Source organism: Neltuma alba, unplaced genomic scaffold, assembly GCF_004799145.2.
Source record: "Neltuma alba isolate B1F8T4 unplaced genomic scaffold, ASM479914v2 tig00003893_pilon, whole genome shotgun sequence".
Classification (NCBI taxonomy): Eukaryota; Viridiplantae; Streptophyta; class Magnoliopsida; order Fabales; family Fabaceae; genus Neltuma; species Neltuma alba.
In genome coordinates, this window is record NW_021633470.1 from 646,715 (window position 1) to 673,702 (window position 26,988).

Sequence of the window (26,988 nt, forward strand, 5' to 3'; positions counted from 1 at the left end):
GCCCTATACCTATGAAGAACATTGCAAAGCGTCATTGAATACATGCTAAGCCTAAAGCCATTATATTGATGGTAAGTCTACCTTAGTATCGTTGGCTCTCACTCTCGGCCATAAGGGTATGGTCTAGAAAACATGCATCATTTGATGGTGACCCATGAAGTCTAGTCAGCCAAAAAATGACAGTCAATCATGCTCATGGCGGTTCCTAAGCCGTTCAAGTCAAGAGGAAATAGCCAAAAAGTTATCTCCCAATAGCAATAGGCTGCTGATAGAGAAAGAAAATGCCTTGTCATTCCTTTAGGATTTAGGGTGAGGTGCTTAAATTAATTAGGAGCCAAAAATCCAAATAGATGGAGCAGGGTGATAATAAAGTTCCCCCGATCTAAATAGAAATGAAAATTGTCAATGAAGGAATGGATATTTTAAAAGAGATTATAAGGTTCTGATACCACAAGATCATTGACAAGAAGTCTGGGATTCTTGTGTGTTCAATGGAGTGATAGAAGAGACTACACCTAGCAAGGATATACAGATGTCCCTAAACAATTACGCTATTTAAACAATTTCAAACAAAAACAAACATCTCAATGGTAGCCTGTGAACCCTAAAAGAATTAATTTAGGAAGAATGTAGAACATATTAGAAATGCCAGAAAATGAGTTAAACAAGATATTTTAAACCGCCTAATAAATGTCGAGCATTTTTCAGAAGTTGGGAAGGCAGAATATTTGATGAGTGGACTGAAAATATGAATAAGGACAACATATACGACTTCATAACATGGCATATTGTTTACACCTTGGCCTCTGCCAAACAATGCCTTAAAGTAATTAATCAAACCTTTCCGTAAATAAACAGCTTTGATTCCACCAATACCGCATTAATCACAACGTCAGCTCTTTTAGGATCTGTGGTACTGAGCATACTGTATGAAGCTGTGTCATCTTTAGATTCACCGAGCACATCAACTGATGGAGGAGCCTAAATGTAATGAGCATAATTATCTTCACCAACAATGATCTAGCAAATCAAAATTTAACAAAACATATATGAGGAGAAAATAAAAGCATATTATGGATTCCATACAGAAGCTTGATAGGTAGCTTTTATAAGGCCTTTAAACCAGATAACCTTCTCTTCCTCTCGAAAATCTAAGATCCAGGTGCTTGAAGATTCTAAGGCCTGCAAGGTAATTCGCATATTTTCGAAATCAAACAAAAGCTAACAACCAACAAAATAGGTTATCCTAACATATAACCCAAAATAATTTTCAAGATCTTTGATAAACTTACGGATAACACACTTACATCAAGTCTATGTATATTATATCAAGTTTTCCAATCACACATGACCATGTATCTTATTTTTGAAATATTAGCATTTAATAGCATTTAATTATAAATCTACATGAAACAAAAAAAAGACACACGGCCATATATGATTAGAGAACTTAATGGATATAAAGTACTAGGCCTAAGTTTTTTCCTAAACTTTAAATGATATAATCCCAAAATTTATTAGGTTAATGAATATATTAATAAAAAAAGAATAACATAGAAAGGTACAAAATATAGGAATAAAGATCTTCCCCAAACAATAGTAAAAATAAATACAAATTGTCGGAAATTCCTATCCCTCTAAGGAATCTTTGCCAGTGAGACATAAAACCGCAGCCACCAGACCCTTCACATCAGATCAGGCCACTAATGCAAGATTTCATCCCCTTTCATCCCTCTCTGTTTTTTTCTTTTTCTTCTTTTTTTTTTTTTCTTTTTTTTGCCAACGCCCATTTCATCCCACTCAAAGCCTAATAAATCACTTCCTTTTTAATCTCAGTCAAACAAAAATCTCTGTAATAAGTCAGATTAGGCTTCATTGTATTCCTTTGTATATTTAGAACATTGCTATTTTTCTTGTGTGGCAGACTTCCGGATCCCCATATAGGTGCACAACATCTAACAAAATAAGCAGACATCAATATTCAGCCTATTCTCTTGGCTCTTATCTGTATTCTTTTTTCTTTGAAAATAACCCAGGATCTCCTAATTGAAAGCAGACTGGCCTCTCTACTGACTGGGCAGGAAAATAGACTGGTCTCTACATCAACCCGATGTTAACAATACCTTCCTGAATGAAAGAGATGCAGGCATTAATATCCAGCCTATTTTCTCACCATGGCCTTATATTTAAAAAATCTGAGAAACAGAATCTAGATATATTTCATAGATGCAAATTGGGAAGGAGATCAAGTAAGAAAAAGAGTGCTGTTGCAAGAAGCAGTTGCTCTTAAAGTCTATGGATCAACCGAGTATTGGAAGAATTGAAGAAGAATGCAAACTTACCTATTCCACTCTACTCGAACAGCATGGCAGCAATCAATATCTCACATAACCCAGTATAACATGACAGATCCAAACATGTTGAAATAGACAGTCACTTTATACGGGAAAAGATAGATGATAGTATCATCTGACTGACTTACGTTCCTACCAAAGAACAAACAGCAGATGTTCTCACCAAAGGACTAGCCTGGGACCAGTTTGAGTATTTTGTTGGTAAGTTGGACATGATTAACATCTATGATCCAACTTGAGAGGGAGTGTGGAAAATCCATGTACTCATTATGTAATGTATGTAATTATCAGATAGGATTTGATTTTCTTCGATTTAGTCTGATTATGTGCATCTCCCATCTCCCTCCGTTCCCAGCCTAGTTAATGGCCCTAGCTGTATTTATTCATTGTTCAGTCAATGAAATTAGTGTGGTTCAGACTATCCCCTCTCTTCAGAAGTGCATTAATTTAGCTTACCTTCTGAACGTCTGTTCCCCTTAAGTAAACAGCAATACAAAATGGCGAGCCACCAACACTCGTAGGAGGAACCTCAAGGACTTGCTTACCAGCCATGCTGCAGAACTCGAAGAGTAAGTTTCACGTGAATATAAATTTGATCCTATATACACTTTTGGTTCATATTGTATCATCAAAAGTACACTATTCCTATTTCAATCTAAAGAACATTACCCTTCATAAATCACTGTCTTTGCGCCATCCAACTGCTAACCAAAATGAAAAATGTGACAATTTTTCAGCCTACGTGTCTGTGATTTAATCCACCAGCATAATTCCTTTCCAACCATAGCTGAGTCAGCGCGAGCTTGGTTTCATGTTGGAAACCACCAACATCACCGTTTTGGTGGAAGTAGGTTAACTATGATTTTGATGGTTTTCAACATGAAATGAAACACACTCGGTTTTGGTTTTGTTAGTTATTTGGTTGTTCTAGTAGGATTTCCTAAACTTCTTTGTACTTCTCTTAATAAATGTATCTTTTGTTAATTAAAAAAAAAACAAAAAAAAGAATGTATGATTCGGAAAAATTACAAACAAGACCTTAGACATCGCTGGTAACTGTGAGAGCTTGCAGATTCATATACATAAATATACGACCCAGAAAGAACAAGAAAACAAGGTTGCCATGAAGCCACAGAATTGCCAATTCCCTGTAAAATGAAATCTATTTTAGGATGGTTTAGACCGACTAAGCAAGAATGATTTGCACAGATTTAAGAATATACCTTCCAAACAAGGATTCTGCAATTAGTGGCCAGAGCTCCAGGACTCCAAGGCCCAAGTTTATCTTGGAAACTACCAGCAGCTGGCTCACTGCAGGTTTCTAATGCCCCGTAAATTATGTTCATCAACTCCACAATTTTCAAATATCTTGTTGGTGAGAAGTGAATGCCAACATTTGGTACTTGAACCAAAATACGAGTTGATGGATAAGTTGGATGAGGCACTTTAATCTTAAATAAACAGAGGCATAACCATGATTAGAATAAATTATGAACACAAGATAATCATACAAAAAGTAGACATAAAACGCTGTTAAAAAGCATGCAATGATAAATCAGACAAACATACCAGATCAACAAGAACTGTCACTCCGCACCTATCAATGAGAGAATAGAGATTTTCAACTTTTTCTGCAGCAAGTGACATCATTAGTTGGCTGCTACAATTTAATTTCACCAAACTGCAACTCTCCAAGTCAGAGCCACAATTTGTAAAAAAAGCAGCTATATCTCGCCCAGAGATATAAAATCGAGAATAAAGATTCTGACTCTGCTCACTTAACTGACTGGCCTGTCAAAATAGTCAATCATTTATGATAAGACCAAGCTAGACAATTACAACAAAACCTAAAATTTCAAGAAGCATACCGCAGTATGCAGTGTAAAATGACCAAAATCTAGAAGAAAATGACTACAGCATCTGGTTGAACCACTAGTTCTGAGAGGAACTCTAACTTTGGGAGCATCAAGATCAATATCAAACGCAAATCTGCAGAGTCATTAACACAGATTTCATAAAAACAATCAAAACAAGACCCAACGAAAACATAATCACAGAGAAGTCTGGTAACCCTTTTTCATGGCTGCCAAGGAGACGCCACAAAGAAACTATACATTAACGTATCTAGTATTCCAGAAGTATCTGGAAGCAGAAGTAAAACTCCATTGGTCTACGTAAAGGAAAGAGTAATACTCATTTAGGAAAACTATTGTATTATCCTTCAAGAAGTTTAACCCAGCAACATATCACTAGCATGCCCAAAACTTCTATAAAATGGCTCAGAGGATTGATGGCATCTATAGTCCCTTCCAGATACACAAAAGCAGGGAGCAAAGAGGTCCAAAACAATAATATGTAATAACACAAAGAAACCAGACATATAAAAACGAGAGAATATATTGATGAAAGAAAATATGTAATAACCTGCTTTGTTCCTCTAGAACCATGTAAAATTGCTCCTGTGCTCTACGAGTTACTTTCTCAAACTTAATCTGCTCTTGCATTTAGTAGGTGAGAATACATTAGTCCGGAGGGGCTCAAAAGCTAGGTCCTATTCTATCAGTGCCAGGAAAAAGAAATAAGAAATCAAAGCAAGAATACTATGTCAAAGAATATGGTATGCATAAAATTTCAGCCAAACCACTTTTTTCTCAAAGTTGAGATTAAGATTTACATAAATTTTTAATGGCCCAAAACCAGGTCACAACCCGATTGGGTTGTGATCTAGACCCGTGCATACACCTATGTTCAAATTAAAGAGATCAAATGGCAGCTGACCCATCTTTAGGACTTTTGCAATATCAAAGCACGGTGCATGAGAATCAAGCTTTTAAAGCCATCACTATCATCTCCGTAACAGAGAGAATTCATGCCAAGGGATTAAGGTAGTATCCAAAGGCACAAAGTAATAGATAAATTTAGCATATTTTTAATTTAAAATTTGTTCATACAACAAAGTAGCCAGACGCATTTTTTATTTAAAAAAGTTTAAAATTATTTCACAATATTTTACAGAGCATAAAAAATCAAAAGGCATTCCATAATTTCTGAGTTAAACATCATTTTCCAATCTCTTCCTCTACTACCATAGCAATCTTTTATAGACATGTAATACATAATATTTAATCCTTAATCCATATAACCAACAATCTTGAGGCCTCAGCTTAACCTGTAGACACCAGCACTTAACATATATATATCTGAAGTTATCAAAAGTTTAAACAAAAACAAAACAAAAATTGAGATGATAAAAAATGACAGGACACTGCACTTGTATATCACTACCTGCAAGGCAGTAGCTGTCTCTGATGCAACAGTGGGACTGACTGAATTGCTTCTTTTAAAAAATTCAACGATGCGATCAATACTTTCCATCAAAACCTACAAACAGAGTCAGAAAAATTGTAAAGGTAAGGATGCTGAAAATTTGAATTTTTTTATTTCTCTTCTCCAAGCAATTAAATGGTGCAAATTTTTTTCCCAACTTGTTATTAATGTGGGTTTGCTCGATTTCTGTTTTTGAAAATTTATTGTTTAAGTGAAATATATTGAAGTAAATGTGAAAAAAAGCTATCTGAAGAACCACTTAGCAATAGGTTAATAAGTCAACAAAAAACTAAGAAAGAAGAACTACTAACACTTAGAACCTACTAGTAGACAAGTCTACCTCACCAGTAATTCCAGGTCACTGGAAGTTTGGCTTAAGCTTAAATTACAGAGTACAACGTCTTGAAAGCATTGTTGAAGACTAATATGAGAAAGAGTACATTCTTGACATCAAACTAAATTGATGGAAGTTTCTTGGAACTCAACCCCTTTTGTCAATCTAGATTGCATTTGATTGTAAATATCCATTTGAGAAAAGGAGCGCAAGAAAACCATTTGTGTGTGTGTGTGTGTGTGTCCGTATATTTATACAATTATCACTCCTCTTTCACTCTCCCAAAGACTGAGAGATCACCGTAATATGGCAAGGAGAGATTGTAGCTGACAGCCTCCAGTCAATGTTCTCCCCGATTGGTAAATGCACAAAACTAGCAGTTAACGCATTAACCTTCTGCCCACTACAGACACTCTGCACATCAAGTTGCCAAGAAGTATGAGCTAGAAAAGAATTTAATCTAAACCTGAATTCTTAGACTTCAATTAAACTATCAACTGGGACACTAGGATTTTTTAAAATTTACAGCAATAACGCCAGGAAAAATAGAAGAATAAATAAATAAAGGAAGTAAACTAGTTAATTAAAAGTTCAGTCTAAAAGATAGTTCCCAAAAAAAAAGAAAGAAAGAAAGAAAGAAAACCTGCGCAAGTGAACCTTCAGGAGCAGATAAACCACAAAATTTTAGTAGCACGTTGCAGTAAATACTCCGATGCTTGAACTTTGTTGACACATTGAGCTGCTCAAATCGACCGCAAACAATTTCCATCCGATTCACATTGACAATCCGTGCAGCAGCCTGATAAACAGATACGGTTACTAGAAACTGGATCATTTTTGACATGTCCTTTGGTGAAGGTAGCATAAGCTCCTCATCAGGCTGGTAACTAAGCAATTTGTTGATTGCCTCCCATTCTTCTTTGGTCAGCCTTTCATCTGTTAACCCAGAAGAATTCTTCACAGAGGCTTCTTCTGTTTCAGCACTCCTTTATCAAGAAAAAAAATGCAGTAAATTTTCATACAAACAAAATCTATGGAAGAAGTTTAGTAATGTTCAAAGGTTTTGATCAAACTTAAACAATGACAAGCAATCTGGAGCAAATAAATCTCAGGTGATAGAACGACATAAAGAAATAAAGTAGTCAAATACCATGTAAATGAAAACCAGCTTTTATTCCTAAGCCTCCTTTGTTCAGCTGCTACCTTCGATTTTGCAGATGTAACCTTTGCATGAGCTAGTAACCTAACAACATGAACCATGCAAAAATTGGCTCACAGATACGGTTTTCCTCTTAAGAGGAAGATCTATTAATGTAACAGTTAAACTCCGGTTAAAAATTAAAATATGACGTGTGGGGTGTGATTACACGCACCTAGAACCTCCAAAACTTATGGTAGCCCCCATGCCTCTCTTATTTATTATACATCAAAAACAGAAATTAAATACAAATAAATGCCTAAATAGAATTTAACAACTAGATGATGGTTCAATTATAAGGGGTGGATAAAAGAATAGGAACGCAGTTACAAACTTTCAATCTATAAGGACCAAATTAAAATTTAAGTGAAGCTCTAGAGGATAACAAAGTAATTTAACCTTTTTGTTGTTCTCTTTTAACTAGGATTACAAACTGGATACCAGAACCTCCTCACAGCATCATATTCAACTATTGAAGCACAAGACGCAGTAATACCAGTCAAAATCAAGAAATACAGTAAGAAAGCTTGCAAGAACATGAAAAGACTGAAATATAGAGCCACACCAAAAGAACTTGTTAAAAAAAAAAAAATCAATCACTATGAAAAGATTCGAATAAGAAAAGTAAAGCTGCATTGGAGAAGAAAGAGGCTAGAGCATTTCGGAAGAGGTGGTCAAACCTCAGGTCTAAAAGCTAAAAATTATGGAAGCCTTAATCATTCCTCAAATTTCTGACCATCACGGTGACCTTTTAAGCCCACAAGAGATGGCCAGAAACAGAGAATGCAAACACAGAAGAGCCTAGAATATAAAATCAAGAAAGGCGCAAAAAGTGAGAACCATTCCGGAATATCACCAAGGATACCAAACAGGTGAAAACCAATAGACAAAGGTAAAAGGCACAGAGCCCAAAATGATGCCATTTCATGGGACAAAAGAAAGAAAATGAAAAACAGCATTGCTAAAAGCTGGTGAACAATACACACACGAGCATAATGCACAGCAGAGAAGTTGCTGTAATGATGTGCAATTGGAGAGAGCCGTCGTTCATTTGATACACGGCTGGTAGAGCAATGGGAGCAATGCACAACTAAGGAAACGCATGAAATAATGGTAAGATAAGATGTAAGGACAGCATGCTCTGGTAGATCATAAAACATCCAGAAAGGTGAAAGGACAATAGGGAAAGCAAGAAAAATACATCACTCACAATCAATTCACAGGGAAAGTCAAGAAATGCGCCAAATAAGCTATGGTATAACTGAACCACTGCAAAATATCACAAACCTTTCCATATTAAAGAGGAAAAGATGTTTAATGACCTCAAATCTAATCTCATGAAAATAGAGGAAACAAATTTCTAGAAAAAATAGGAAAAATAAAAAATGATCACATTAAAGACACAACTCAAACTGATTGTGTGTTATGGTGATTAGTTACAAGGGGAAAAAAAAGAATATTTAAGCTTAAGAATATTCATCGAGGAATAACAGTTTAACATGAATATCCTTCATAACAATCATGGCCAATTTCTATCACCATCTGCACAATGGACAGGGAAAGTGATTTACTGACCTCCATAGAAGAATCACTTTAGGATCAAGATCTTTTTCTATTTCTCTGATTTCTTCATGGTTAACATGTGATGAATGTTGAAGAGAAGCCATGTACAATTGAATGTACTGACGACGACACCGACAAAGATTCCGAATTTGATCCCATGATAAGCGATAGCTGATTTAGCACAGCAACTATAGAATGAGATAAAACTAGAAATGCATGCGTTTAGCAGAGTATCAATATTAATGAGCACGTTCTCATATTATGATACTCATTGCAGTTTTGGTTAATGAGTTTATATATATAGTAACATTAAAGTTACCACATCATCCTCTGTTGCAGTCCAGCTTGAGCAGCATACTTCCACCACAGATCAGGAGCCTCTGAAACTGGAACGACAGGTCTTAAATGAGAGACTTCCACATACGTCTTGTATCTTGAAGCAGCTTCCAAAAGTTTAATCCAATCATAATATTGACCCTGAAAATTCATAGAAAAATCAAATAAAATAAATGTTAGAGATTACGTAACACAATCATGATTTTAATTTTTAATTAATCTTAGTTATGAGCTTGAATTTTATACTTTTAATGCTTCCCCCAAGGGTGCCATAAGTCTAAAGGATTTTTAATCATTGATTGGGATGGTATTGGCAAAAACTAGATACAAACTATTCTGATGGAATTCTAAGAACAACAATATGTATTACGTTGCATTCCTCTAGAGTGTAGACTAGAGATATCAATACAAGTGATCTGATACGTATTCTGCTTCAGTAACTAACATAACAGCTCAGCCGCTTAACTCATCTACCCTCACATGCCCCTCAAACTTAGGCTGGACTAGAGGCAGCATGAAGTTTGGATCAGAGATAGGCAAACTGAAAATGTGCAATACGCTTTGATAAGACATCCGTAGCCACTCTTTAGATAAAATGAGAGCCGCTGCAGTTGCTTCTTTGAACATTCTTGCATACAAAATGGAAGTCCAACTCTTAGTTCAAGAATGCAAAATGGGACAGGCAATTCAAAATAATGTACTTGAGTTGTGACAATGAACATCTGAAGTTCTGACATTAGAGATTGAATCCACATCAGCTCAACCACAACATTAGCAAGACTCTGATGCTCAGCCTCTGTAAAAAAAACCTTGAGACCATTAACTGTTTCGTCCAAATGAGGAAGTTACAGTCATCTAACTTAACTGATATAGTGTTTGAGAAGCCCTGCGGTATAGACTTCTAGCAAAGGTCACCTCTGAGCTGCTTGTCATTTAAAAATTAATCTCCATGAATCTTCCCCACACCAATACCATGATGGAATTCGAAGAAGAAAGAAAGGTATTACATTGCATTCCACACTAGAGGTAGTGATCTTAGTAGTACTATGTTTCAAGAACTAACGTAGAAACTCATCTACCTAATTATCTACCCTTACATACTCATGGTCTGGCCAGGTCACCATGAAAGTTGGCATTAATATAATAATGGTTCCCAGCTAATAATTGGAGTTCACTCAAGACTGTATACTGGCAATAAAGAACAACAGCATTCCAATGGAGTATATCAACGATATTGTGAAGAGACTTATGATTGAGCAGCTCATTATAGGTCTGTTTGAGAATCCTCTAGCTGATCTCTGCACAGTCAAGAACAAAGAAACCTAGCAAGGGAAGCTATTAGAAAATCTCCAACACTGATTTAAAATGGTGAAAGAAGATGGAAGAGCTAATGGTGATGAGGACACGAGGGCAACTACTTTTCACGATGCAAGGATGCGGTTGATCCAAGAACATAAGTGGTCTACTGAGAGGACCCTGATAGTGAAGATTTAACTAGTCATATACATTCAGGTTAACAGTATGATGACGCTAATTAAACGGGTAGTACAAAAGGCATGACAAGTCCCATGTCTAGGTTACCTAATCATGAGGTGGCTAGAGGGAAAGGAAAAAAGAGAATATGGTGTTGTAAGTGAACAGGTGATGTTGGCGGAATATAGAATATTCCTAGACATTAATTTTGTGATTATTTCCCTGTAAATATTCTGATTTCATTATCCTTGATTTTGTGGGATTTTTATTCTCATAATTTCCAGCATTTATAGGTGCTAATTTATCGGGATTCAATAGCAGGAATATTGCTATCCTGCTCCTATAAGTTGTACTGTTTCTTGGTGAATAGAAATCAAGAAATTCACTATCCAAATTGTTCAGGTGACATCAGGAATCACGTGTAGGTGAAAGATTAACTTATTAGAGGAGACTATCTTGTAAGGTTGGGAGCATAGAGAGAAGGAAAATTCTACTTTGTATCGGGAGAGACTCTAGCCTCTCAAAAGCTAGGGAGTCATTTTCACTTTTCTTTTCTTTTCATCTTTTCCGACTATAAGTCTTCAATTCTACAAGTAATTACAGGTCTGGGTGGAACTTCTTTCTTTTTCTTTTTCTTTTTTTTTTCACTTTTTTTGTTGCATGCGAATCACATATAATGGGCTCCATCACGGATAAAATGAATTTCAAGAAGACTGGGGAGAAAAGATTCAATTATAATTCATAGTAGTTCACTTTAACCTGAGGCCCCAACATAGAACATATGAAGTAAACTTTAATTTTCTCCTCCCAAACCAACAAAAATTAGAAAACAGAGGAAGCGTTTCAAGGTAATTAAGCAAGCGCAATGCTTGCCCAAAGCTCCAAATTTCACACTACATAAATGTCATCTGTTTTATTTTGCATAAGATTGATAATACTCTCTTGTGACTTTTTCTTGATTTACATGCTCTTCTTTTAACATTTAAGGGAAAAAAGGGAGTTTCCAAAAGTAAACCGTGAAAATAAAATAAAATACCTCAGTCAGAGTGACACAGACATCACTGAGGACAAGGGAAGCTTTTTCGAATGGAATTTCCGGATTATGCTGTTCTTGCTTTCCAAGACGGTGATATTGTAGGATTGCATTAATGGGAAAAACCAAATATGTACGTTTCATGGCCCATTTAGAAACCGGTCTACAGTCATCAGAAGGCTCATTTATGCCATCTTCAAATATCTAATAAACAAGAAGGATGAAGAACAGGTGAAAGGGGAGTAAGATTTACATACCATTGTAGAGAAAAATTGCACTCAGGAGTGAAACTGATATTAGGGCACATGGAACCAAAAAGACTAAAAGAATGCTTTTTTCCAAATGAGAGTAAACCTCAATCCATTCTTGTGGACTGACATCCTCCCATCTCTTGTCAATCTCCCAAGGAGGGCAGTCAGAATCATGATAAAGAGCTAGCCTCTGAAGTTTTAATGACTGCAACGAGAATAAAATATTATCAGGCCAAGATTTTACATTATTTCCATTTTATTGCTTACCAGAGGGGATCAAAGATAATTACATTAAAATAACTACAGAATAATTCCTAATCTCTATCACTGAAGACCTACCTGGCGCTGCGACACCAGTGGATATAAGATCTATATTTGTTAGAATAAAAAATTATATTTGATATAAGAAACTTCTCCAACATGTCACAGCTACCTCTGACACTTCCAAACAATATCTAATATGAACACTTCAGATTTTTCTACATGCATGCTTATAAAATTCTAATTCACTAAGCAAGAAGATAAGTAATTATTGGCATGATATACAAATTCTTATGCAGCCAAAACTTGAAAGAAACACAGTAACCCCATTTATTCTAAACTGCTCGTGAATGAAAGTTAAATGATTGATGCTTAAAGAATTATTATTCCACCAATTTTTGACATATTCTATCTCATGGTCCTTGCTCAAATATAATGAAATATTAACATAATTATACGGTTATAGATATAATTCTAATGTCCACTGTATCACTAATTCTAACACAAAAGTAAAGGGCAAACTACTGAACCTAGACAATCATCAAGATTCAAGAGGAAAGCTTTATTTCATTAGAAAGGATCCTAGCATTTTTCAAGTTGTTTACTATGTCAAGATTGGACTGCTTCCTTCAGAAGTTATGCTCACCTTTCGCAATTTATCCAAAGCACCACTAGTATCAAAGGTTTCCTTTCCCTGCTCATCCATTGTAACAGCAGCAAGTTTAGCCAAAGTAACACCCGAGCAAAACGGATGGCCAGGATTACTGCAATCAACACTTATACACATAAGAAGCCAAAATGCTGCAAGCGAAAAGGCAATCACATGCAATTAGGGGGGGGGAAAAAAGTTCAAAATAAATGAGAGTTAGCAAACATTATCTTACCCTTCAGGTAAGTTTAAATTGTACTTATCTACTAACCTTATTGAATCTTCGTATCTGATATGTACATTGCTAATAGTGATCTTAAGATTTCCAATAATAGTTGCAATTAGAGAGCTCAACCATGAATTTCCAGAAGGTGGCTGTAAAACAATCAGGAGTTAGTCATATTATTTCAAATGTACAAAACTACATGTAAGACAGGAACTCTCAATAGCCCAATAGTTGAAAAAGTGATTAACAAAAGAAAAAAACAAAAATGTTAAATCGCATATTAATAGCACATGCCTTCTCTTGTTATTCCAACTCTAATAAAATGGATCAAGCAGAAATGTTAGCAGATTAATACAACCAAACGATGGAAGCAGATTCTCTCCTGTCCTGAAATCACGTTGTTCTCTTGTTTGAAATCCAGTAAGTTGGTTTGATTCAATAGCTGGGAGAGAAAATGCAACAATGACACTGTGCAGTACATTACATGTGTGGATAAAAACGGTGCCATTAGACCAAATCCTCTCCTAGGCGCTGATATCAAACAGGAGAAGGCAGCGCAGTTTGAAGAGAGGAGAGGACCTACTTCCCCAAGCAATACTAATCCAAAAATCATATTGAACACGCACACTTCTGAAGTTTGACTTGGATATTGCATCAAGCGTGGCTGACTCTGCTTCCTGTGTAATGAAAAAAGTTAAAAATACTGAAAAAGATAATATGAAAGTAATTTGAGAGATTAAATGAATGTTATCATACTCCATAGATAGATAAATAAAGAGACGTATGAAAAAGAGACTAAGAAGTGCGAAAATTCATTGACTGTTCATATACAGAGAGGTCCGTTGTATCTCTCTTTTAAAGTTTTTAGTTTGGCTTTCTCGCTGTAGCAAGATTTTTTTTCTATTTTACTTATTTAGGATTCCTCATTGTACTCTTTTGTAAACAGCTGTTAGAAAACGGAAAATAATTTTCCCTCTCCTTCTTAAACCTTCCTTTCCTTTGTTTCCTCTTTTTTGCAGAAAAATGAATTTATTGTAGGAAGAGAATTTATATATGAATGTCAAAGACCACGTTCTTATCATGTATTTTGAAGTAATGTTAGTAGTCAATTAGCTAATTGTGCACGTTAGTGCCTGCACAGGACCCAGCGAGTTGAAGATATAAAAGAATAAAAATTTGTTTTCATAGCAGTGTAAAACATCAAACAAAACAAACCAGGCATACAATATCACACTGATATGGAATGGGAAAATTGGTCTGAAAACACGTTTTAAGCACACCGTTTTTTCTGTACTTACAATTACATTCCCATCTCATAGAGAAATCTCAGTGTGTGTTCATGTGATAGACATAAGCATAGAAAGACTTGTGAATAACAGGATTAATGTAATAAAAACTATTTTCTGAGAAGAAAATATATCATAAATAACACAACCAACTTAACAATAATAGATACCCATATATCACCTCAAAATGAATTATAAAAGAAAAATAAATAAGATATACAACCCAAATTTGCAAGGACCTCACCTTAATCTCCTGGAGCTTGGCTTGGAAAAGTTTTTCCACATCCTCCTCCTGTAACGAAGCAAGCTCGGCTCAGTAAAAAGACACAAATATCTAATAGTTCATGAATCAAACGTATAATATTAGTAACACCTTTATTGTCCGTCCATCAAGAGCAGGATTAGCAAGAATAAACACACGATCAATCAAAACGACCACAGGTGCTTTGCCCAAACTTTTCCAAGGAACCTTTACCATATCAGGAAATGAATTTAAGTAAAGAAGTAACATAAAAATACGCCTGAAAGAACATGATACAAATCTAGATGGAGTGGAAAAAGATAAATTTATCAAAAATGCAGATTGCACACAAAAGGTACATATATGCCGTCAAAATGATGCTTGAAAGTAATATAATCCTCAGTGTATGCATTAGATCTACAGTTTAACTTGTATGCCGCAAGTAATCATGAATGTATCCCTTTCAAATACTTTAAATTATGTCGAACAAAGAGATGTATTTATTTATGCAAATTACCAACGATTCTGAAGCAATGACCCGATAACCAGAAGTAGACATTCAGTAATAATAAACACTACCTTCAGAGTAATGGCGCCAACAAAGCCAGCTTTGACAGTAACTGGTAATTTTAGTGCATTTAATGCCTCTGCCTTCAACTTCAAATCTTTGAGGACAACGTCACCTGTAGTTGGAAAACCCAAGAAATGTATGTGTGTATATATATAAATATATGTTACCAGACTTGTAAAGTAAAAAACCAGTATGTTATGTAGGGCAGAGATGCAAACGGGTAACAGAACAAAGATTTATATTATGTATTTGCATAAAATTGATATGTTTTGGTAAGCGGAAATTTTGATGTATGAATTCTTCTTCAACCAACAAATTCAACTAACATGCTATCACCCAAAAAAAAGATATTCAACTAATATAAAGAGGCTTAGAAACGTCACTATGTTCAAGTCCTTAGAAAAAGTACGAAAGTATATAATAATATGAAGTTTCAAATTTTGATATTTTTTGTTAGAGTATTTCGTTTGAGTTGCATATTTTGTGCCAGTGCTCAGCACAAGTCTAAGACAAATACAACACCTTCTTTGAAATCCTAATACTTCATAGCCAATATGACATCCCTAAGAAAATTCGTGCACTTCATATTTTGCTTAATTACATGGATTACAAGTCAATGTAGCCAATGAAAAACGAAAGGCGTTATACCATGTTTCATGAGCAAAATTTGATCGTACATCTGTATCTTATGAAAATAGCGTTTACGATGAAATGATAATAACGTATGAATTTAATTAAATTATGGATAATCGAGGTTGAGAAAACTTGGTCACACAGAGCGTCAAAGTATGATGATGATGATGATGATGATGATGATGATGATGATGATGATAGAGTGAATAGTTACCCAATCGGCAAGTTATGCAAAATTTAAAAACTTATTACATAGACGTCAAGCTACTTCGCAACACCAGAAACGCCAGATTTCGGGCATTGGAACTAGTGTTTCAAACTATTACATAATTCGCAACAAAATTAAGTTTCAGGTAACGACTACTGAAGGCATCTCAGATGATGGATGAGTAGAAGCCACTTGCTAGAATCTAATAAGAAAATTATAGAAAAGGAGAACATGGAACCATATTTATATAGACACATGGAGAAGACTCATGCAAAAAGAAAAGAAAATAAATTCATGCTCAAACTCAGCACATGATTGCAGGCAATCAGTAAAATGTGACTTAAAACTGAGAAGACGCCTGATGACAAACCCTTCCAGACACTTATTCTTAACGCCTCTGTCGACAGCCCATGTACGTATTCGCCCAGATATCTTCGAAGCAAATGCAATACCTGTCACGAAAGGAACAACGATAACTTCTTTATTTGCAAGCTTGTTTATCAAATAGGATCACGAAATATCAGCGGCGTAGTCATCCCATGCGTACATAAGTTTAGAAATGAAACGAAGAATTTTGTGGCAATGAGAATAAAATCATTTACACAAGCATGGCCGGAATCCAAGCAAGCTTTACTTAGTTGTCAGAACAACTCAAGGGTGAAAACAATCCGAAGGTGCCGATTAAAGTATCATAAATTCTACAAACCAGTCCATGACTACGGAAATTCGATGAAACCTTACGTGGCTTTCGAACATGGCGAGGAACCAGATCAAACTTGTACGGGGAACACTCCAAGCAAAGTTTGTCCAAGTGGTCCACAGATTTACGACGATCCAGGTGTGAGTACAGGATTACATAGGGAACTGAAATGGAATTTCCGTGGGAATTTTCGGGTTTCATTAACGAACGAACACTGGAAGAACCAGAGAAGCTCGCGGCGAAACATCGCTCATTTTTTTCCGCCAATTAAGTTATGAAACATCAATGTCAGTAAATATATTCTTAAAAATTTTAAATCCATGGTTAAATGTTTAGATCCTCGTCCCCAGCAACCGTGACAATGACAAAGGCAAAATAATTTGCTGATGTGGCAACGCCCTGCTAATCCAGGTAAGCCTTATGCAGCAGGGACCACCGTTCCAATAATAGGAAGAAGAACCTTAGCCGTCCACCTCATCGTCATCCTAACTAATTAAACCATATTTCCTTTCGATCTTCACTCTTCATTGCGAGAAATTCCTTCATTGCTCAGTCTCCCTGAAAGGAAGAATCTCGGCCATCAGCCATTCACCCGTTCCTAGTCTTCAACTCATCGCACCTCTCGTGCTCCGTCATCGCAGGTGTTTTTGTCCTTTTTAACTCTCGTTCGCAGCCCTAGCCTGTTGTCTTCTTCACTCGTTCTCGTTCTCCCTTGTTTCGGGCTCTCTGTTAGTCCCTATCGGGGTGATTTCTTACTGATTCAGTTTTTTTCCCACCCGACTAGAAAGGCAAGTACAAACGCTTTACATCAACCTAGACATTCGCTTTACATCAACCTAGACATTCCTACGTCAGAGTGAAACGACAGTACAGCCAAAAGGTGGGTTCTGCATGACAATGTAAATCTCGGTCGAATGATGAGCTTCCTTGGTTAAGTAGTCGTGCATATCTGATTTCGATGTCCCCATCTGATAGTATCATACTCCTTACCTCATTGATCTCCAAACTCAATAGATGGTTGGTTCCTCTGTCAGTCATGAGCAAATGTATGGCTTCCAAAGAGTCGGTGCAAGCAAGAATTTTTGTGAAATTATGCTGCTTATTCGAGTCTCTGAGTAAGTCGTTGACTGTTCACCGAACCATCAGGATCGAGGTGAACATAATCTTTGAGTGGTGGGTGCCACTTCATTTCTGGATACGTAGTGAGATTGAAGATTCTGTGCCTGAATTTGCAATTGCTCAGTGGACGCCATCATCTGATAAAGACTTGCCGGGACAATTCCGTAATCTTGAATTCTGGTGCCCTCCATAATGTCGTGGCATCTGTTTTCCCAAAGTAACCAGCATACAAAGCAAAACACTTTTCACCACGGCCATCTGCTAAATCTCGCATACCCCTGTTACTTTGTCCTATTGAGTCGTGGCCAAACGTGCAAGTTAGAACGAAAGAAACTGAAATGATCATTAGTTAGAACGAAAGAAACTGAAACTGCTATATCTTACAGTCACGAAGGATATGAATAATATCTTCCTCTTTGGCATTCAAATGCACATTTCTCCCCAGTGGAAATTATTCTTGGAGCTCTAAGGAAATCTGTGGAAGTGTCTTATGGAAAACTTGCCACAAAATGAATTTCATCTTCTCGGGCGCCTGTAATTTCACCTTATTTAGCAGACACATTTTGAGGATAATTTTAAACACGATTAGTTTCGTGAACATTATTTGAAAATGGATTTTCAGGCAGTTTAATTGATGCATGTGGGTGATTGGAATGCGTAGGATCCACTGAATGCATTAAGGTGATTTCAACTCGCGTATCTCACTGAGAAATAAATGCTAGTTTCAAATATATCTCATTTCTTGGTGGTCCATGCTCTAACTGAAACAAGGTTTGCATCCCCATTAAACGTGAACTAATTAAACATGAACATATACTTGAGAGAGTATGAAGTACGAGCGAGAACGACCGAACGAGGAAGGGAGTGCAAGAATTTGTTTTTTGTTTTTTGCTAAAACATAAATATTTTCTGGTAGGGATTTGAATCTCAGTTCGTAGAGACTGGCCTTTTCTCCTAAATACTGTTGGTAGTGCAAGAATACTGAGATTTGTGTAAAATTGATGCGGTGACAGACTTTTTTTCTCCATCGGAATAGACCATGTACGGACTTATAATAGCCCATCAAGTCTTGGACTTGGGCTCACCTGCAAACTAAGGGGGCATATCAAATTATTATCAATTTTTAAGGCCCAACTAAAGTTTTTACTTATCCAAAGTTGTTATGGATTTTAAATACATACGAAATGCGCCACGATATGCTTTGGAATATGGCGTAGTTAGTAGCGAACTTGAAACACCAGGCAGCGGCATTTCCTCAAAATGGTCCATCCGCAGTCCCTATTGTTTTTTTTCCTGGTGTTTCCATTTGATTATAATTATAATTATAATGATCACAAGGACAAAGACAAACAACATATTTCTCAGATTAATAGGCTTTTGACAGGATATTGAAATCTGACACGAAAACCGCTCTGTTGGTTTAGCTCAACTTCATATGCTGTCCACATCTATGTCTTATAGAAACAGCCACTAGGACTCCAAAAACAAAGCCACAGGTCTACAACTTATAATCCAATTAGCTTTTTAATCCTAATTTCCATGCCCCGTGACCCACAAGAAACATCATCCCGTGAAGCCCCAGCTTCCACGTGTTCCCCCACACACTCCCTTTTTTCTGCTTACTATGAGCCCAGAGAGAGACAGATCTAAAGAGGGGACTACCTTGGGTTCCAGCAAAATCAGCTTCGGCCGGGGCGCATGTGATAATGATGTTGTCCTTTTCTTTTTTCGGATCAAACTGTGACGGTATCGTCTTGGAACTGCAATACACTTTTTGTGTTTCCGGACCGACTCGTGAAGCAATAAACCAGTAACTTCGCGCGTGATAGGCGTGCACGTAGCACATGCCACGTGTCCCGATTGAAAACCACAAGTGTTGCCATCGCATCCTACCACAAGGACATAAAAAAGTGCAACAGAATCTCCCCCCTCTCTCTTTCTCTCTCTGTGTGGGAAGTGGAAAGAGAAGGCTAAAGAGCCTTAAAAGACAAAGTGGGTCTAGGAAAACTTTTGGCGATAATCCATTAATAAGGCCGCCAATCGATGCTACGCTACGAGAAATGAAATCCCAAATCCAACATGAATGCTTAGTTGGCAAGAAACTTAACACACTCGATTGCATTTGCTTAAACATGGTCAATATCAACCTGCAGAAAGATCACAGAGTTTTCTAAATTCCAGGAGCCAATTGTGTAAATGATGAATCAGGCGCAACATGGGCGCTAATGAAAAGAAAACTATATATCTCTTTTTAACTGATCAGCAGAATCCTTCGAAAAGTCGAAATCACAGACTTTTCTTAGTTTACGATTGCGATTGCTTAAAACTCTCGACCTTGAGAATACACAGGCGACCGGTTGGGACCACTTGCATGCTTACCGAACGATTTCAATTTTCTATGCCAAATTAAAAGGCACCCTCTATATATAAAAGCCTTCTTACGGCCCTGTGAAATTATCTTTGCACCAAAATTTGCTCAGATAAAGATAGTTAAAGTCACACAGTGCAAGTAACTTTCATTGCCTTCAACTTGCAGGTTGCATGGTAAGAGAACTAGATGCTGAGGGCTTTTCAACTTCTTGATTCGGTTGAATGGTCACGTACAATAATGCAGAAGTGATGGGTTTATTTTCGTGGTAGGGGGCGGAGAATTAAATAATATCATGCACAAGCATGCAAGAGGGTCTCTCTCAAGCATTTTCTTTATGTTTGCATTTAATGGAACAGTTTAGCAAGATTCCGCCCGTGAATGTGCTGTTATTCAGTTGTCCCGCTCTTAATATGCGCTCGCTGCTTTGATGGCCACAGAGAGCTAAACAACAAGAAAGAGTCACGAGATGGATTGTTTTTGCATCAAGACCACATTCACCAAAATTGACACCTCTATTTTATATTCCTCTCCCATAGCCCCACATTGCCAAAACTATTTATGAATGATAATTCTCTCTCCCCCTGTGTGTGCGTGGGTTACGTCTACTGCGCCTGTGGCTTGCGATGAGCGAGAGATCGGGAATGAATCGGAAAAAATAATATATTAGTAGGAGTAGTAGTGATTCATCGAATGCCTCCATACGTGATTCATGAATTGACCTCCAATCAAGAATATTCTAATGACTATGTAAAACTAATTAAAATATCTGTACGAGCGAGAGTTAATTGTTGCTTAACACACACACACACATGAAGTTGTTTGTGACTTGTGATCCACCTCATTGAAAAGTTGTCGTTTTCTGTGTACGAGGCTCGTCCGTCCCCGATTAATGTTGTGAATAAATATGAAGTATTCTGTATAGTATATCTGTCCACGGCCACTTGAGTTTAGTGATTTCTTTCCCGCCACCATGCGATAATTTGCAGATCTAGTTCCAGCTCACAGGTGCAAGGGCACATATATGTAATACTATATTAACATAATGATTTTTCAGAAGCTTCATTTGTTGGTTAGTCTTTCTCAGGTGAACCACCTAGCTAGATGTCATCAGTTGATTGGACGAAGAGAAGCTATATATGGCCGACAATTTTGAACTGATCGTTTTCTTCATTATTGGAAAAATAAATATGTGGCCGCTGATTCCTTTTTTTGTTTTTTTTTTTTTGGGTTTGTGGAATGCATATATAATTCGTCTCAGTTCAAGACTGTCTTCAATTTCATTTTTATTTTTTTAAAAGTATCCATAGGAACCAACTCTTTTCAGTAGTTAATCAAAAGACACCAGTTAATATGCAAGTAAGCGATAGGCAAGTCATCTTCAATTAATTCATGGGATGCAATTGCAAGCTCCCAGAAGTGTCATAATGTCAATAGTGACTCGACGTTCACAATAATTTTTTTCCGCAACAGCATGCTTTTAGAATATATAGAAATGAACTGAAAAATGAAAAGGACAATTTGGCCCCAAAAGATGAAGAAAATGACAATGAAAGTAAGCACCGTGGTTTCAGCGTGATAATTTGGAAACTGGAGCCTCACAGTAGCTGAACAGCTGAAAGGGAGAATTACAATGAGATTCTAAGCAAGAAAAACAATTAAAAAACAAGTTCCAGAGGTTGTCATTCTCACTCATTATAGGCTGTTGAGGTTGTTATTGAGACTTTTTTGTAATTATTTCTCTTTTATAAAACTTGATTGTAATTCTCCCAGCTGAAAATTGTTCAGAGTGCTCTTTCTGAATGTTCACACAAACACAGAAGAGAGAATATATTGAGACGGCGTGAAGATGGTGAGATAAGTCTATGAGATAGTGAGATGAGATATGGTGGACCACAATACATTGAACAGTTTGGATTGAAGAAATAAGCTTATCAGGAAAATGCCCTTGAAGAACAAAGAGACCCTGCCACAGTCAACTTCAAAACATTAACGTCCAAAAAATATTTAATACATATAAAGTGTCACGTAATTATAAATATAAATTCATTAAAGTAAATGAATCAATTGATAATCCTCGACTGCAAGGAGTTTAGCCAGTGGATATTATAGGCTCATATTGTTTAGGAATATGAAAATGGATTTGCGTTCACCTAAGTATTTTCTAACAGGACATAAAAAAACTCTTTAACTAGGACCTGACACGTGTCAACATTATGCTTGAGAAATGATTCTGAGCCATTTATATATGATCTGGATATAAATAAGAATGCCTGATTGGTAAGTGTCATTGCAATGCTTATTTGTTTTAAAGCCTTTGTCATTCTTCTCCCTTAGTGGAACTCCGTCGTCTGTAGTTGACGCAAAACCTTCTGAAGCTGGAGTTTTCGTTCGTGCACAAAGACGACCTTAGGAGCATTTTTTGTGGTTCCATATTGATACAGTCGTTGGTTCAGCCGTTCAGTGACAAAATTTACACACTCGGCTCCTTATGGATCTCATTCGTGGCTTTATATTCTTGTGCATTGCTGTGATGCTTTCCTTCCATGATTATTTGGGAAATGTTGAAGGAAGACACCACCACCACAGGAAGCAGAAGGAAGTTTCTCATATTTCTGAGCCAGAAGAGCTTTCACCTCCTTCAAATTCTCCTACTGTTCCTTCTGATCCATACCCAAATGATCCTGGAGATTCCACTTCAGACGGTATTTTCGACGTAAGATCCTTCGGGGCAGTTGGAGATGGTTCAGCTGACGACACACGGGCATTTAGAGCAGCATGGAAAGCAGCTTGTGCAGTGGAGTCAGGAGTCATCTTAGCTCCCGCCGATTACAGTTTTAAAATCACTTCAACTATGTTTTCAGGCCCGTGCAAGCCTGGGCTAGTATTCCAAGTAATTATGCTTGTTGAATTGCCTACTTTCACATGGAATTAGACTCTATCCTTCCGTGTAGTTCATTGTCGAAAGGTCGATTGTTAACAGGTGGATGGTACTCTCATGCCACCAGATGGACCAAACTCCTGGCCAGAAGCAGATAGCCGCAATCACTGGCTTGTGTTTTACAGACTTGGCCAAATGACTTTGAATGGCACTGGAACTATAGAAGGCAATGGGGAACAATGGTGGGATCTCCCCTGCAAACCTCACAGGGTAACTGGTTTAACCATTCATAAATGCTTTGATTTGACCCATTATTAATCTCACCTCATCTTGCTGAAACTATTTGGTGTTGAAGGAACTAATTCCTATTGTAAATGAAACGGCATTTCATTTTCAGAGTCCCGATGGAGAAAAGGCGAAAGGACCATGTAATAGCCCTACAGTAAGTAAACAAGTCAAAATTCTATTCAAGGTTATATTATTATACACGCTTGTTTGTTAGTTATTGATTCTCAGCTCGTTTGTAGATGATACAGTTCTACATGAGCTCAAATCTGGAGGTGAGTGGGCTCAGAATTCAGAACAGTCCTGAGTTTCATATGAAGGTCGATGGCTGCGAAGGAGTACTGGTAAACAAGCTGTCCATTTCTTCGCCGAAACTCAGCCCAAATACTGATGGAATTCACATCGGGAACAGCAGGTCCGTTGGGATATACAACTCGATTATAAGCAACGGTAAAGGCTAAGGACTTGCGCGTCTTATAACATTATGTCTGTTAGACTTAGAAGTTGTATAATTGAGAACAACAATGTCTATGATCTGAGCAGGTGATGATTGCATTTCAATTGGACCCGGATGCTCGAATGTGGACATAGAGGGTGTAACTTGTGGTCCTAGCCACGGTATCAGGTATATATATCTCCTCCTAACTTGAATATCGGCTGTCCTCTTCCGATATCATGATGTACTTTGACTGCAGTATCATGTCTCTAGTTAGTAATTACTGTTGGATGGAAAAGTTGGGCTTGGGATTCAACTTTTAGATGGCTTTGAAAAGAGAGGGGAAGAAAATTAACTTGAATAAAAGGCAAAATCTATGATAAAGTTTCAGCTTTTAAACTTTTTCAAATGGTTCAAAGTAACTATCATTTCACAGACAGTTTCTCATATATTATTGTCGCAATCACTGACACTTGTAGATATTATCAGCAGCATGATTAAAAGCATGATAAGAAGCCATCAATAGTTGCACCAGGAAACACAATACTTGGACATTAATTTTAGATCTTCTTTGCTCTTGTAGCTGCAGTGATTTAAAATGCCGAACAAAAACACCACAAAAATTTCATATTTGGCCTACAATTTTGACGTGAAGTCAAATTTTATTTCACTGTGAATCGCTATCCTGAGAACGCCTGACCAAGCTTGCTGATTTTTTTTTCCTGCAGCATTGGGAGCCTTGGGGTACACAATTCACAGGCATGCGTGTCAAATTTAACAGTTCGTAACGTCATCATAAAAGAATCAGACAACGGGCTGAGGATCAAGACATGGCAGGGTGGGACGGGGTCTGTGTCAGATTTAAAATTTGAGAACATCCAAATGGAAAACGTGAGGAACTGCATCATAATAGACCAGTACTACTGCTTATCAAAGGAATGTCTCAACCAGACTTCAGCCGTGCATGTAAAAGATGTGTCGTTCAGGAACATAAAGGGCACTTACGATGTGAGAACCCCTCCCATACACTTTGCCTGCAGCGACACTGTGGCCTGCACTAACATAACCCTCTCAGAAGTTGAGCTTTTCCCACACGAAGGGGAACTTGTGGACGACCCTTATTGCTGGAATGCTTATGGCACGCAGGAGACTTTGACTATCCCTCCAATCAGTTGCTTAAGAGATGGTGAGCCCGAGACAGTGGGAGAGCTCTCTGCATATGAATGCACTTCATAGTTTTTACGGCTGCTAATTTGCATGCCACTTGATATAACAGATTTTGGTTGCTTTTTATACAAGATGCATACCTTATACCTCATGCATAGAACCCACATGCCCATTTGTCTGATAATCTCAATGAATTAGTCAATCCATATGGTGAAATCAAATTGGAATTTGTTAATATTAATAGTAGTATTAGCTTTTTATTGAAATGAATTAGGTCTAATTGAATAATGGTTGTTGAAGTATTCAATTACTGTGTTTTTGATAGAGATCAAGCAGGATTATAGGATTATAAGTTATTGGTCTTTTTAAGGTTAAAAGGGGTGATTTTTATTATTTTAAAATAGAGTTAAGCATATCCCAACAACTCGAAATATTTTTTCGGGACATAAGTTTTTTGTTTTTTTTGTTTTGTTGTTGATGCATCAAAAAAAATTTTTTGGGTGTTAGACACACCTTAAAAAAATATTTTAAAATGCTAGATATATGAAAAAAATATTTCATGATGCTAGACGTTCTCCCAAACAATCTAGGGTACTAGATGCACCTTGACCCTTAATAACTTTAATATTTTACATATGTATTCTTCCGTCCTTTTTAACAAGCAAAAACTATTATCTCTTTATGGAAAAATGACATTTAAATTTGAAAAATCCCAAAATGGTTACTTGAACAAGTAAAATCCCAATTTAGGCATAAGTAACCAATATGGAATTTACAAATTAGCTGAAATAATCATATTACCTTTTTTTTTTTTTTTTAAAAAACCAAATACCATCACTAGCCGCGGTCGATAACTATTTTTTAAAAAAATTTTACAATTTCAGTAACACGGTTAACAAGTTTGGTAACACTATTAACAAGTTTAATTCAACAATCATAAAGGTTGTACAACAAAATTTTTCTACTTATTACGCAGCCATTATGGTTATGTGGGTTGTTTATACCATTATATGACTTGTTAACTATATTACTGAAATTTTATAAATGTCACTTTTTGAATTTTTTAAAAAACCTGTTATTAAATATTATATCAAATTTGTTAATAGAGTTATGGAACTTATTATCAACATTACCGAAGTTGTAAAATACTATTTTTTTGAATTTTCTAAAAAACATGTTAATTACTATAAAACTTATTAATAGTATTATAAAACTTGTTAATTATGTTACTAAAGTTAAAAAATTTTCAAAAAAATAGTTGCTGCTGCCAAAACTCCAGCTCCCGATTGTTTGCCGGCCGCCAAACCTCTGGTGACAGTGGACATCTAAGCTCCAGCTGCCACCCTGGCTGGTACCAAAGCTCTAGTGATTTGCCGGGCAATGAGGGTATTTGGTTTTTTTTAAAAACAATAAAAAAAATAAAAAACAATATAGTCATTTTAACAAATTTGCAAATTCCAATTGGTCACTTAGGCCTAATTTGGGATTTTACTTATTTAAGTGACTATTTTGGATTTCCAAGCTTAAGTGTCATTTGTGTGCCTTTTTCTCTCTCTTTTTTGTCCCTAAATATAAATAATATTTGCAAGTTCTCTTAAAATTTTGTAGCAAATTTCTTATTTTGTCACCATTAATTACTTATTTTAATACCAATAAATTTATTTTCTCATTTTTCAAAATATCATCTTCTTCATCTATATTCTCTTTCTTTATAATTTTATTTATTATTCTCACTCTTATCCTATATATAAGCTTCATTTTTGAAGAAGGGTCTGGTTCAAAATATAAGCTTTATCTTTAAGTTTGTCTGAGTATTTATTACTTTTTTTCCTCTATATTTTGCTTTTAGTTGACTATATTTAATACTCCCTCTCTCTCATTAATGTTACCTCTATATATTCTCTTAATCATTTTTATTTATTTATTGCATCTCTTATTTACTCTCCTAATAAATAAAGGCAAATTTAAAAAATAAAAATATATTTATGACCTATTTATTATTTTAAACTAATTTTAATTCATTAAACATGATTCGGTTATTTGAAGCTTATATATAAGATCAGAGGGAGTAATAATTTTCTTATTCTC

The 26,988-nt window shown here is 36.3% G+C and overlaps 2 protein-coding genes across 4 annotated transcripts in view; one reads left to right on the top strand and one right to left on the bottom strand.

Annotated features, from left to right (window-relative positions):
• Positions 1 to 18,226, bottom strand: part of LOC114742843 (uncharacterized) — a 52,449-nt gene extending 34,223 nt beyond the window's left edge. The window contains exons 1-24 of the mRNA XM_028931056.1: positions 16,686 to 18,226; positions 16,315 to 16,396; positions 15,112 to 15,215; positions 14,665 to 14,760; positions 14,536 to 14,583; positions 13,632 to 13,682; positions 13,051 to 13,154; positions 12,777 to 12,894; positions 11,973 to 12,074; positions 11,622 to 11,822; positions 9,096 to 9,253; positions 8,789 to 8,947; positions 7,166 to 7,258; positions 6,659 to 7,001; positions 6,316 to 6,429; positions 5,640 to 5,735; positions 4,779 to 4,846; positions 4,223 to 4,343; positions 3,924 to 4,145; positions 3,578 to 3,805; positions 3,393 to 3,502; positions 2,811 to 2,907; positions 1,087 to 1,182; positions 841 to 981 (exon numbers count right to left, since the gene is read on the bottom strand). Of these exons, the coding sequence (XP_028786889.1) occupies positions 841 to 981; positions 1,087 to 1,182; positions 2,811 to 2,907; positions 3,393 to 3,502; positions 3,578 to 3,805; positions 3,924 to 4,145; positions 4,223 to 4,343; positions 4,779 to 4,846; positions 5,640 to 5,735; positions 6,316 to 6,429; positions 6,659 to 7,001; positions 7,166 to 7,258; positions 8,789 to 8,947; positions 9,096 to 9,253; positions 11,622 to 11,822; positions 11,973 to 12,074; positions 12,777 to 12,894; positions 13,051 to 13,154; positions 13,632 to 13,682; positions 14,536 to 14,583; positions 14,665 to 14,760; positions 15,112 to 15,215; positions 16,315 to 16,396; positions 16,686 to 16,700 (2,967 nt within the window). The 5' untranslated portion in view covers positions 16,701 to 18,226. The remainder of the gene's footprint in view (positions 1 to 840; positions 982 to 1,086; positions 1,183 to 2,810; positions 2,908 to 3,392; positions 3,503 to 3,577; positions 3,806 to 3,923; positions 4,146 to 4,222; positions 4,344 to 4,778; positions 4,847 to 5,639; positions 5,736 to 6,315; positions 6,430 to 6,658; positions 7,002 to 7,165; positions 7,259 to 8,788; positions 8,948 to 9,095; positions 9,254 to 11,621; positions 11,823 to 11,972; positions 12,075 to 12,776; positions 12,895 to 13,050; positions 13,155 to 13,631; positions 13,683 to 14,535; positions 14,584 to 14,664; positions 14,761 to 15,111; positions 15,216 to 16,314; positions 16,397 to 16,685) is intronic.
• Positions 2,813 to 25,166, top strand: LOC114742847 (polygalacturonase At1g48100-like). Of its 3 annotated transcripts, XM_028931061.1 has the most exons (8): positions 2,813 to 2,823; positions 14,147 to 14,156; positions 22,588 to 23,024; positions 23,115 to 23,282; positions 23,368 to 23,454; positions 23,540 to 23,747; positions 23,841 to 23,922; positions 24,462 to 25,166. In XM_028931061.1, the coding sequence occupies exons 3-8, from the start codon at positions 22,623 to 22,625 to the stop codon at positions 24,967 to 24,969; spliced, it is 1,455 nt and encodes a 484-aa protein (XP_028786894.1). In that variant the 5' UTR covers positions 2,813 to 2,823; positions 14,147 to 14,156; positions 22,588 to 22,622; the 3' UTR covers positions 24,970 to 25,166. The 3 variants fall into 3 exon arrangements, with proteins under 3 accessions (XP_028786894.1, XP_028786893.1, XP_028786895.1); XM_028931060.1 differs by lacking the exons at positions 2,813 to 2,823; positions 14,147 to 14,156 and having other exon boundaries at positions 22,449 to 23,024; XM_028931062.1 differs by lacking the exons at positions 2,813 to 2,823; positions 14,147 to 14,156 and having other exon boundaries at positions 22,449 to 23,024; positions 23,410 to 23,454.
• The last annotated feature ends 1,822 nt before the right edge of the window (positions 25,167 to 26,988 follow it).

Bases quoted from the DNA above. Each gene is read 5' to 3' on its own strand.
- LOC114742847 (XM_028931061.1), top strand. From the start codon at position 22,623: ATGGATCTCATTCGTGGCTTTATATTCTTGTGCATTGCTGTGATGCTT. The intron at 23,283-23,367 runs GTAACTGGTTTA...TTGGTGTTGAAG, and splicing joins TCCCCTGCAAACCTCACAGG to GAACTAATTCCTATTGTAAA. The intron at 23,455-23,539 runs GTAAGTAAACAA...GCTCGTTTGTAG, and splicing joins GACCATGTAATAGCCCTACA to ATGATACAGTTCTACATGAG.